This window comes from Ovis aries, chromosome 14, assembly GCF_016772045.2.
Source record: "Ovis aries strain OAR_USU_Benz2616 breed Rambouillet chromosome 14, ARS-UI_Ramb_v3.0, whole genome shotgun sequence".
Classification (NCBI taxonomy): domain Eukaryota; kingdom Metazoa; phylum Chordata; class Mammalia; order Artiodactyla; family Bovidae; genus Ovis; species Ovis aries.
This window is the reverse complement of record NC_056067.1, coordinates 29,092,072-29,104,619: the sequence shown is the minus strand read 5'-3', so window position 1 is coordinate 29,104,619 and position 12,548 is coordinate 29,092,072. Positions and strand designations below refer to the sequence as shown.

At 39.3% G+C, this 12,548-nt stretch overlaps 1 protein-coding gene across 1 annotated transcript in view; it reads left to right on the top strand.

Annotated features, from left to right (window-relative positions):
• The window catches only part of CDH8 (cadherin 8), a 395,389-nt gene that overhangs the window by 240,952 nt on the left and 141,889 nt on the right, over nt 1–12,548 (top strand). Inside the window, exon 7 of the mRNA XM_004015044.5 lies at nt 3,189–3,442. Within this exon, the coding sequence (XP_004015093.2) occupies nt 3,189–3,442 (254 nt within the window). The remainder of the gene's footprint in view (nt 1–3,188; nt 3,443–12,548) is intronic.

Below are 12,548 nucleotides of genomic sequence, written 5' to 3'. Positions count from 1 at the left end.
AGTGACCGGGGTGGTGCTAGGCTGCCATCTCATCCATCGTTTCTCTCCTGTCTGTGCCTCAGTGTTTTTCCATGAGTTGCAGGAACTTGCTCAGTTCTTGTGCAGAGCCCCCAGCTATCCAGACAGCCTTCAAGCAATAAAGGACAAAGACTTGTGGACAGTTTCCTTGGAATAAATTATCCTGAGGCAGATTGTCTATGGCTCCTCAGAGGTTTTTCAGTGGTGGAGGAGGGGATCCTCACTAGCCCACAGGGGTGGCAAATTCAATGCCTTTTCTATAGAACTCCCCCCTGCCCCCGCCGCAATTTTTATATTCCTGCTTCTTGGAATAGTTCTAAAACATGGATTGAAGGTTCCTAGGTCTTCATTACAATCTCTGCTTTTAGGGAAACTCAAAGACAGACAAACTAGTCAGCCTGTTATTCTGGCTCATTCTGGCCCTGAAAGGACAGGGCCCACCCTGCTAACATAAGATACTCCAAGTTGTGATCAAATGTCCAAGCAATGAGGTCAGTGAAGCTCAGCTTTGTTTTATTCCTGGGTGTGGGGCTGGACTTCTCAGGTGGTGTTAGTGGTAAAGAACCCGCCTGCCAGTGTAGGAAATGTAAGAGACATGGGTTTGATCCCTGGGTTCGGAAGATCCCCTGGAGGAGGGCATGGCAACCCACTCCGCTATTCTTGCCTGGAGAATCCCATGGATAGAGGAGCCTGGTGGGCTACATCCATAGGGTCACAGAGAGTCAAACAGGACTGAAGCGACTTAGCATGCACTCACCTGGGGCTACCACTGAAAAAAGAAATATCTCCACAAATAGTACAAAAAATATATGCAATCTGTGATTGCTTTTGCTTACTAACATTTCTGTGTGTGTATGTATGTATGGTAAATATGAAAAATTCTGTACATTTTTCATATTTATTTCTCATCACGATACATTTATTTAAAAAAAAATGTGCAGAGCACAGTTCAGTATTTTATGGACATGGGCATTTGCAAAGGAAAATGCCCCTTTATCCTCATAATGAGTATTCTGCTCAATATTGTACTGCATGTTTGTTGTGAAGTAGTAGAAATTAATTTTAAAACATTTGCTGATTCATGAATTGGAAGACGTATGATCAGTCACGCTGTCGGGAGCCAGTAGTTCTGCCCTCTGTCTTGATCAGCAATATAATGACATGACTCCGAGCTTACTATCTGACTCTCTCTCTCATGTTACACAGGGATCTGCTCCCCATGGTCATGCTCCTGAAATCCCTCATTGGGGAGGTCTTGACAATGAGAACCTGGAGTTTTCTGGATATACTCTAAACTACAACATCAATTTTAAAAATTTTCAGGAAAAAATTGGTTGCATCTATTTTAACTCTGCTGAGCAATGCTTCATTTTGACCTGGATGAAGCTCAGTAGTAAAAGTTGCAAAGTATTTAAAAACTCATGTTTGAAATAGAGTACAGTATAATTATACTTGAGTCAATTATTGAATAACCCAGGGCCGCATTTTCCTTGGTTAATGATTCCTAATGTCATTTTTATTGTTATTATTAACTGCTATTCTCTGTTACCATAAGGTGCTTTTATAAACTGAAGCAATTAGCCATTTGCTGTATTTTTATTCACCACTATTCATAAACTTGGAAACATATTCTACACATCTCAACACCAAGAAACACATGAATTTTATTCTGGAAAATGATGTACGGAGTCATTTTCCCACAATGCATGGGCCCTCTTTTTGGTCTGATAAAGTCCTAAGGACAGCAGAATGTGTTCAGGTTGGGCTAAGAATTTAGCAGAGCATAATATGTTTTATTCAATGGCATTTGTGAAGAATTTGAAATTACATAATTGTTACAGTTGGGGCTGTTGGAAAATTGTGAAAATGCTAATGTTGAATTGTGTATTCATGGGCATGTATATATATGTGCTTAGAAATTTCAGAATGGGCAGGATTGAGTATCTGCTTTATTAGAAAATATCTCTCAAGAAAAGTCCAGTCCAATTAGAAAAAAATTCAAATATAAAAATTAACACTATATACATATATATATATAAGCTTGTAAGAGAGTTCTGAAAGAGTTCAGTAATACTGGCTGTGTTCAGGCTTCTTCTTTAAAAAAAAATTTGCATCGCAGATGTAAAGTTCAATTTCTTATAAGAAATTGCAATGCAAGCCTAAATTATCTTTTTGAACCTTGACAGAAATACATCCTTGACATCTGAAGTATTATGCCCTGCTTGAGAGAACTGGACAGCGAGGATTCTGATGCAGATGGGCTTTGGGTTGTTAAGGGGCCTGTGTTCTTTTACCTTCCTCTATTTACTTAGATCATTAAGTCTTTGGGGCTTTTAAGGTAGGAAGAATTAATAGGTCAGAAATATTTTCAATAATGGTGCAATGAGGTAATTTCGCATTGCTTTTAAGTGGTTCGTAGAAGATACAGTAAGTCCTAGCTATCTATATATCTACTCGTCTCCCTCTTCCTTCCCTTAAATATAAAAACAGGTAGATATGTATCTGCATACATCTTTATATGCCCACCTGCTTCACAGCACGGAACCCCTAATAGAGACCTTCTAAGAATGCCCTAAAAAAGAATAAACTTCATTTTAGCCATGATCAGCAAAGCAGTGATGCTCAAGAAGTGAAATAAGAAAACACTCTTTGTTGGGATTAGTGCTAAATTATGCATTATAATGTCTCCATGGACTAAACAATGATTATTTCTTGTTCTTTACATTTCACACACTGTTGCAGAAATGATAAAAATATTCTTCCCAGATAGAGATTGTGTTCGATGCTGCCTTATCTCCGACCAGCAGAGGCCCGATTAACTGACTGATTGGTATGCAGGTCACGCCATCACTAGTAAAATTTTATTATGACTCTGAAGTGAAATTTTGATGGCACGATTCATGACTGTGAATATTTTGTGAATTCCAAGTGAAATGAGCAAAACAAAACAAAACAGTAGGAGATTAGATTCACTGAGCTTGTATAATAAACAGATATCAATAAATGCCTGTAAAATTTACAGGTTGAATATGGGGGATAGGAGAGTGATCCCATTAAGACTCACAAATGGGCTTAAATGCACATAACGATCATCCATCAGTGTTATACTCATTTGTTCTCGCGGCTGTGGTCATTAGTGAGAAACATTCATCTTTGTCGTTTCTTAACAGCCTCTGGATTTTGAGACCAAAAAATCCTATACACTGAAGGTGGAGGCAGCCAATGTCCACATTGACCCGCGTTTCAGCGGCAGGGGCCCCTTTAAAGACACGGCGACGGTCAAAATTGTCGTCGAAGATGCTGATGAGCCTCCCGTCTTCTCTTCACCGACTTACCTCCTGGAAGTGCATGAAAACGCTGCTCTCAACTCCGTGATTGGGCAGGTGACCGCTCGTGACCCTGACATCACCTCCAGTCCGATAAGGTATTTCTCTTTTAGAAGGAAGATTCGCTACGACCTGAGACAAGCAGATCAGTACAAAATGTAATCATGTATGCAGTCCATGTGGCTGCCTTTGAGACACTGCTCACATGGCCAAGGGATTTTAGTCAACATGCACCATGCTTGTGTCTATGGGTGTGTTGCACACACACATGCCCACACACCTGGGAACAGCTATATATAATGCTCAGAGCCAGAAATGCTAAGATGAAGAAAGCTGTTTGGCTTTCAGAGAGCACAGTGAAAAGGCCAGATCACATGTATTTTGCAGTGCTTTTCAGTGGATCCTTTATATTACATTGTTTTTGCTTGTTGTGCATTTGTTTTCTAGCATCAGAAAAGTATTGCTATTTTTTTTTCTTTCTCCTTTGACAATCACATGGATTATGTATAAAAATTTAGAGGCCTAAGGTATTGTCTTGGGCTATTAAGAGACCCCCATCTTATCTCTGTATTTGGGTTTGAAATTATCTTTTTATTACTAGATGGGCATTTCTGATCGGTCAGCATATCTGCATGGGTGCCTTTTAGACCAAAATCTTTCTCTGCTATTTCAAAAGTACCCTTTGTTTATACTTTCCCTGCTCAAAAATTTTCCCAAGGTAAGAAATATAACCCTTTATTAAGGTTTTTGTTCTTTTTTTCCTAGAAATGAGGCTCAGTTCTAGGGTTTTAATGTTGTTGTTGAACTGTGTACATCTTTTCTCTTTTGCCAGTCACCCAAATGACGGTGCAGATGCTCAAGCTAAATAGCTTTCTTCTGAAAGAACACTGAAAATCTATAACTTGTCCACTTGTCTCTAAGGGTGAAGTGTTGGTTAACGATGTGTTTGAGTGTGGATTTCAAATATTTTCTGGGAAATGTTTGTTGAAAAAGAGAGAAAACTATATAGAAGAATACAGTTTTAAAGAACTGTCCAGTTAATTTATGAGTTAGATGTCAGCTTATATGCAAGTCATTCAGTTTCTAAATTACGGGGACTTAGGGCAGATATTTTTCTAATTACTTTATTCAGAGAAACTCTAGATAGACAAATGGCTTTCTGAGAGCTATGTTTATTCAATTCTTGTTCCTGTATTAAACTCCTAATACTCCCGAGGGTGCTGAAACTCTGAGGCTGGAGGTTAAACACATCGGCATAGTCAGTGCCCCAAATAATTTGTGTCTGGGCAAAAAAGAATTCTTTTCAGATCCAGAAAAGTTGTTTTTAGCACAAGCCATTTTGAAATTCAGGATGAGAGTGTATCTCATAAGGATACCAAAAAAAATGCTTTCTTCAAAAGAGAAACCTCTAAGAAGGTAAAACTCCATGTGGGGAATTGAGGAACGGTCAGTTGCCTATTCTCTGTTCTAAAGGAACTCAACATGCTGTAGGCACACGGAATCCTCCCTATTTGCTAAGAGAACCATACCTCTAAAAGGGACAAGGGAAGAAAGAATCCAGAAAAATAAGGTTACATGGATGTCCATTTTCTGACTAAACGGTGAAGTTGTCAAATCACTTTATGCTGAAGGTCTAATATAAATAGAGGCAATGATACTTGTTGAGTAAATGAATCAGCCCCATTTTCAACTGTTACCCCTTTTCTTCTGAAGGAACACAGAACAGAGCAGTTACCACTTCCTTCACATCTTTAAGTGTAAGAGACAGAATAATGGCAAGGGTAAGCAAGATTGAACCGACCGAGAGACCAGGGGCCAGCTTAGCACTTGATTTGTCAAGATTTCTACTCCTGCCACAAAGGCCCCACAGAGGGCCAGGAGCGAGCTGAGCTGAGGACCCTCAGGGAAATTGGGGGTTCAGATATCAGAGGAGTCCCGGGTACACCCCAGACATGGAATCTGGAGTACCAGCAGGAACAAACTGCCTGTGCTGAGACATGTTCTTCATCAGCTAGAGATGAAGTTTGAGGAACTTATGGTACTGAAGTAATACTAACCTCAAATGGGCAGAAATGGGTAAAAATCTAGGTTCAGAGCTCCCACGTTTTGTAATCCATCTTTTTACTTATGTAAACATGGATAATTTCGGAATCATTCCAGTTCACAAGGAATCCAGTGACTATTATCATTGCAGTTGATTGTTACGGCTGTTGCTGTTGTTTCTTATTACTGTCACTGGCATAAGAGGCAGGTGTATAAGAAGCTTGAGGCTGCTTAGCAACAACTGCCCAATTTGGAAGCATTTCATTTCCAGGCAAACTAAGGGGGCTTGGGGCCGTGCTCCCAGGAAGAGATGGACAGATGAAGTGCCGTTCAATGACATAGGCATAGCTGTAGCTCGGGTAGATGGCAGGCAAGTGCCATTACTAGTTCCTTTGGCATAGGTGCCTGTGTATGTGCAAATTCGCTCCAGCCACGCTAAACTCCTTGCAATCCCATGGACCGTACGCACCAGGCTCCCCTGTCCATGGGATACTTTAGGCAAGAATTCTGGAGTCGGTTGCCACTTCTTTCTCCAGGGGATCTTCCCAACCAAGGGACTGGACCCGCATCTCTTAGTCTCCTGCATTGGTAGGCAGGTTCTCTAATACCAGCGCCACCTGGGAAGCCCAGATGGCATATATGGCCCCACCCAAAGAAGGGGTGAGCAGTGTTTCAAATCATTTCCAGCAGGGCTTTAATGGATTATTCAGAAAGAACGCCCCACATGGTTCTGATTGACGATGTGTTGGCTCCATGCGATAAGAATGTAAGAATCACCAACTGCATTTTTTCAGTATCTGTTCTGCATTTTTGCAGTTATCCCTCCTCCCACCCTAGTCCCCCAGTTGGGTTGTGGAGAGCAGCTTTCCTCTTTCTATGCACAATTGGTTAGTTTGTGTAGAAAATTAAATTTCCTGACTAGCCAGAGCAGTGCAGAGTTCCTTAGAAGTCTAGTAGACAGATTTAGAGCCATTTAACCTTTTAAAACAGGACTAGAGGACACATATTCAGGGAATTATCAAGTAACAAATAGTAAAGCATGATTGTCTCTTTAGGACAGTTGTATTTTATATCCTAACAAGACTGTATCCATCTTTTAGGGGAATGTTTACTTTGCTATCCAGCAAGGAATAGGCATTTATTGTGGCATTTGCCATGTTAAAACATGTAGTCATTAATTGGCTGGTCAGCTTCCTCTACGACTCTGCTTCTTTTGAGAGCTCACTGTCAGGCTGAAAATATCAATGTATTTAAAAATTCTTATAACTAAACATGTATCTATGTCTATAAACATGTCTGTATTTATATCTATGTTTGTATAATCACAGGGCAAACAAACAGGGACACAAAGACAAAACACAGAGGCAAAGTGACAAATAAGGCAAAATCTCCCTTCCGGGAAAATTAATTAAGCATGTGCTACTTTCTTCATTAGCATATGCATCTCAGTAATATAGAATATAGTTGTGTAAATTATTTAAAAGATGCCATGTCTTGAACAGACCGTTTCAAACCCTGTCGCTGCTACTTCCCAGACAGATAGCTGGTCTCCGGAATTCTCTTTGAGACTCAGCTTCTTCCTTGGTATTCTGGGATAATATCATTTTCCTCAGACAGTTACTGAAATAATTAAGTTGTTAAATAAAATAAGTGGAGTTATTAGGACTACCAACTAATAAAGCCACCATACATTTCATATCTTAAATGCAAAATAAAAGCCTAGTACTAATTTTAGCAGAGATTCTTCTACTAAAGATTGCTGACTGTGCAGGATTATCTTTTTCTTTTCACTTATCAGTTGCATGCTGAATAGTCTAATTAACCTCATTTAGTCTAATTTGCCTTTGCTACTGTGGTGAATATTGCTCCTAGTGAGTGCTTAATATGTGGCAGAGATGTGCTACATGGGTTCATTTCATTCTTTAACATCTCTCTGAGATAATGTGTATACTCATTTAACAGATGAGGAAGCTGAGGATAAAAAGACTATCTTGCCCGTTGTCACACAAACAGTCAAGGATGGAACCGTGGTGCATAGCCATTTTTTTGTCTTTTTTTCTGACAATGCAATGCCTGCTTTCTATCCTTTGTCGAACTCCCTTTCTTTCCTTGTGATTTCTGTGACACAAACTGTGTCTTGACATGTTGGGATGGCTCAGCAGGACCAATTTTTTCTACAAATATTTATTTGTTTATTCTAGTAAGTTTCAGGTATACAGAATTATAGGTAGACTGTAATGTTTATAGTATAAGTGTTATACTGTGGTAGGTACGATAATGTTATGTTATATTACAGATGTCTGTAGTATAAATATTGATGTACACTACAGAGTTTTCACCACCACAAGCCTAGTCACCATCTATCACCTTACAGCTCACCACCCTCACCCATTTCACCACCTCCAAAATCCTCTTCCCTCCTGGTAGCTACTCTTCTCTATGAGTGTGTTCCTGTTTTATTTTGTTTTAGATGGCACATATAAGTAAGATTATATGATATTTTTTTCTTTCTCTGACTTACTTTACTTCACATAATACATTCAGGGTCCTTCCACATTTTCACAAATGATAGGACTTTATTTCTTTTTCATGACTGAGTAGTATTCCACTGTGTTGTGTTTGTGTGTGTGTGATTTTCTTTATCCATTCATTCATGGATGGACACTTAGATTGTTTCCATATATTGGCTATTATAAACAAGGCTGAATTAGCAGGATCAATTTAATTGAAATACAAAAACCATTCATTTCCTAACTGGTCTCATTCAATTCAGGATGCACACCAAGAAAAAGGAGAGTATACCAGGCTCTGGAATTAACCAGAGTATGGCTGGAATATTTCTTGCTCCTTAGTCTAGCCCATTTGTGTGGGTCTGTTACTATCAGCTGTGAACCAAATTATGATTAGGGAGGTAGCAGGAGAAACAATAGTTATTTGATGAATCAGACATTGTGTTAGTTTCTATTATGTATCATTTCACTTAATTCTCACAAAAGGCACCTGTGAAGTACTCAGTATGATTCCAGTTTTACGAGGAAGGAAACTGAGGATTTTTCCTGTGCATGGTGATGTAGCAGGAGGTGTGAGAGCTAGGGTTAAATCCAGATATCTTCTTACCATTGACCACTGTGTCTGCACATGCATTGCTAGGTCCTGGCATTTTGCATGAAGTGTAGGATCATGACAGATAATGTTTACTGTTTACTTTGTGACAGACACTCTGAAACGGTGTTAGAGGCAGCAAGTTATTTATACTTAAGGCAAACTTGCTAGCACAGTTGCTTAGTTGCTGTCGTGTCCGACTTTCTTGGGACCCCATGGACTGTAGACTGCCAGGCTCCTCTGTCCATGGGATTTTCCAAGCAAGAAGACTGGAGTGGGTTGCCATTTCCTCCTCCAGGAGATCTTCCAGACCCAGGGATCAAACTCACATCTCCTGCATGGGTAGATGGATTCTTTACTGCTGAACCACTGGGGAAGCCCCTACTAGCACAGAGTAGGTGTTAATTAAAGGTCAGTGCTTTCATGTAAACCTGCCATGGCTCATTTTTATTTTCCACCCAATAAATTCATGTCAAGTGTGTATTTATTGTCACCATGGCGTTGAGATGGCGTGTGACTGTTTTCTTTTTTAGATGGCTGCTTCCTACTTTTCTTTCAACGTGTTTCCCATACGTCTACATGAGCTGCTTAAATTAAAAGTGGGAATGATGGCTATTCAGCAGTCAAAGTGGGCTAACCATGGTGGCCACAATGCTCTGTTGTCCTAATTCCTCTCTTGAAGTGCCCACTCAACACAAGACTCTGCCTTTTTTTTTTTTTTTTTCCTACTTGTATTCTGGCATTTTTACAATTCACCTCAGACACCAGGCTTGCTGTTAATGAGCTCTTTTCCTGAAAGCACTTCTGATGGTCCAGATATCCAATGGTGCTACAGTGGAAATATTTCATAGAGAACCTGGTAATTGTATGGTGAATAAACTGTGTATCGATTGACTCTCTCCTCAATCTTGCATAATTCCCAAGAGACCTTGTCTTTTTTTGCTGTTGTTTTTAATCGTGATAAGAACACTTTACATGAGATCTGTCTTTTTAACAGATTTTTAAGGGTACAATACAGTATTGTTAACTATAGCCACGGCGTTGTGCAGAAAGTAAGTAACACTTACTTTCTCAGCAACTTCTCATTCCTCCCTTCTCTGAGGCCAGCTGGGCAACCATCATTCTATGACTCTGATTGTTTTAAGTGCCTAGTATAAGTAAAAGTCACTCAGTCATGTCCAGCTCTTTGCGACTCCATGGACTATACAGTGCATGGAATTCTCCAGGCTAGAATACTGGAGTGGATAAGCTGTTCCCTTCTCCAGCGAATCTTCCTGACCCAGGAATCGAACCGGGGTCGCCTGCATTGCGGGAGGATTATTTACCAGTTGAGCTATGAGGGAAGCAAGAGCCTAGGTGGAATATCAGTGGAATCATGCTACGTTATCCTTTGGTGACTGGTTTCTTTTACTTAGCACAATGTCCTCCAGGTTCATCCATGTTGCTGCACACTGCAGAATTTTCTTCTTTTTGAAACTAAACAACAATATACTATAGTACATTTTCTTTACCCATTCATCTGCTGATGGCCATTTACGTTGTTTCCACATCTTAGCTATTGTGAATGATTCTACAGTGAACGTGGGGGTGCTAATATGTTTTCAGTTCTTTTGAATAAATGCCCAGAAGTGAGACTGCTGAATCATACGGTCGTTCTATTTTAATTTGGGGGGAACTTCCATACTGTTTTCCATAGCTGCTGCGCCACTTTGCTTCCCTACCAACAGTGTACAGCGGTCTAGTATCATACAAGGAGTCTTTTAAAAGCAATTAAAGCTTCGTCATTTAGTTCCTGCACATTTTTAGCCAATTAAAATTTGAATGTTTCCCATTTCAAAAGTACCAGCTTATCCAACTCATTTTTCTCCCAAAAAACTCACTGTACTGCTAATTCAGCTAACAGTGATTAATACTAATTAAGTCATGTATTCATTTAGTCATATGGTCACCCATTCATTCACATTGCTATCTATCTATCTATCTATCTATCTATATATATATATATATATACACATATATGTATGTATATATATAGCATTTATGATATATATATATATATATATATGTCACATATGGAATGGTACACACATATCTAGATCTATGGTTTAGATATACAGAAACTTATGGTTTCTCAAGGGATTTCTATAGAGACAGAGCCTCTGCCCTCATGGACATTGCTCTATAGTAAGGAAGCGAGTTAAACAGCTGTGTTAAATTCAAGTCTTTCACAATTATCTAACCTTTAATTCAATCTGAGAATGCTAAGCAAAACTAGATTATTTTTAGGCTCACATAGAAGAAGAGATTTCTTAGTTTTCTAAGGGATTGCAATAGAAGGAACCACAGATACTCAATGATGCTAATACGGAACTATCACACTCTTGAGAAACTGGTATTAATCTAGAGCGTGGACTGTGTGTATCTTCTTTTCTCTCATTTTTTGTTCTGTACCTCCCTCCCTCCCTCCCTCCCTCCCTCTTCTTTCACTCTCACTATAAAGAGAAGCTTTGGGTAGAAAAAGGCTCCTTTTTCCCCTTAAAGGAATAATAAATAATGTGTGATGCAGGGACTTTAGAATTCTGGGACTAGCAGAACTCAGATAATATTATTTATTAAAGCAGTTAGAGCAACCAGTAGAGCAATTAGAGCCAAAAAGCTGAAAACTTGTAGATGGAATTTTTGATATTCGAAGTGCATGCGAGAAAATGTTAAAATGGTTTCTTTAGGCACAATAACAAAAGCTAGAATGCAATTAAACAGTGAGAAAGAAACAGTTGGAGTTCAGTGAAATATAATAACTGATTCATAACTAAGGGGTTTATTTCATTATTAGTGACTCTAAATAGCATCTTCACTTGCAGTTGGTTCAAAATTGTATCTTCCTGTGAATTTGCCATACAGAGGCTGCAAACCAATGTTTAGAAAAACATTTCTTTATAATTTAAAGTGCATTTATGCCTGTTAAATTTGAAAAATAGATATATACCACTTTTCTCCAAGAGCAGCATCTCCCTAGCTGTGGTCTAAGGAACATCACTAGGACTAAAGACAGTGTGACCAGATCAATTTGAACTCCAGTTTCTTTGCACTAGGATTTCATAGATAAGTTAATTGGCTCAGGTGTCTTGCACTCTTTAAGAAGAAGAGTTTTAATCTTTGAACTTTCTATAGAGAATCAGAAGCATCTGAGGTAAAGGACACTCAGGCTTCCATGCTGGTCCGAGCTCCAGATTCTAATCCATCAAGCATTGCAGCTATCGTGACACATATTCCTATTTTGTAAAACAATACATGTCTATGTATTATTATAATATATAAATTTGCCCCCTTTCCTTTCCATAGACCCTTCATGAAGGGGTGGGGGGGGGGGTGGATGTGTTCCATGAATAAATAGTTTAAACTCTACTACATGAGGCCAGAAGTCAGTCAACTATAGCCTGTGTCCCGAATCTGGCTCCCCACTTTTCTTTTTTTTTTTTAAGTTTTATTGGAATGCAGCCACTCTCATTCCTTTATGCCTGAGAACTGCAGTGGAGTCATTGTAACAGAGACAGTGTGACCTGCAAAGCCTAAGATATTTATTTTACAAAAGAGTTGGTCATCTCCTACGGTATACTGGTAAGAGCTTGGGATTTTCATCAGTAATTTTAATAGTGGATGCTCACAAAATTTCAGGATCTTATTCTGTCTAGAAAACTCCCAAAAGAGAGGATTAAAAAAATACGTTAAAAAAAAATCTGTTGTAGTCAAAGAAATTCTTTGTATTAGAATCCAGTTGTATATGATGGAGTTGACAACCTCCATGCTTGCCTTAGAACCCTCCGGAGGTTAGTTCTATGCGGCCCCTGACAGTGTGCACTTACTTTGAATCTACCAGAAAAAATTGGCTTCACTTAGCATAGCTTTTGGAGAAATCACCATAGCTATCATGCTTGTGTGCTCAGTTGCTTCATTCATGTCCGACTCTGCAACCCTGTGGACTGTAGCCACCAGGCTCCTCTGTCCATGGGGATTCTCCAGGCAAGAATACTGGAGTGGGTTGCCATGCCCTTCTCCAGG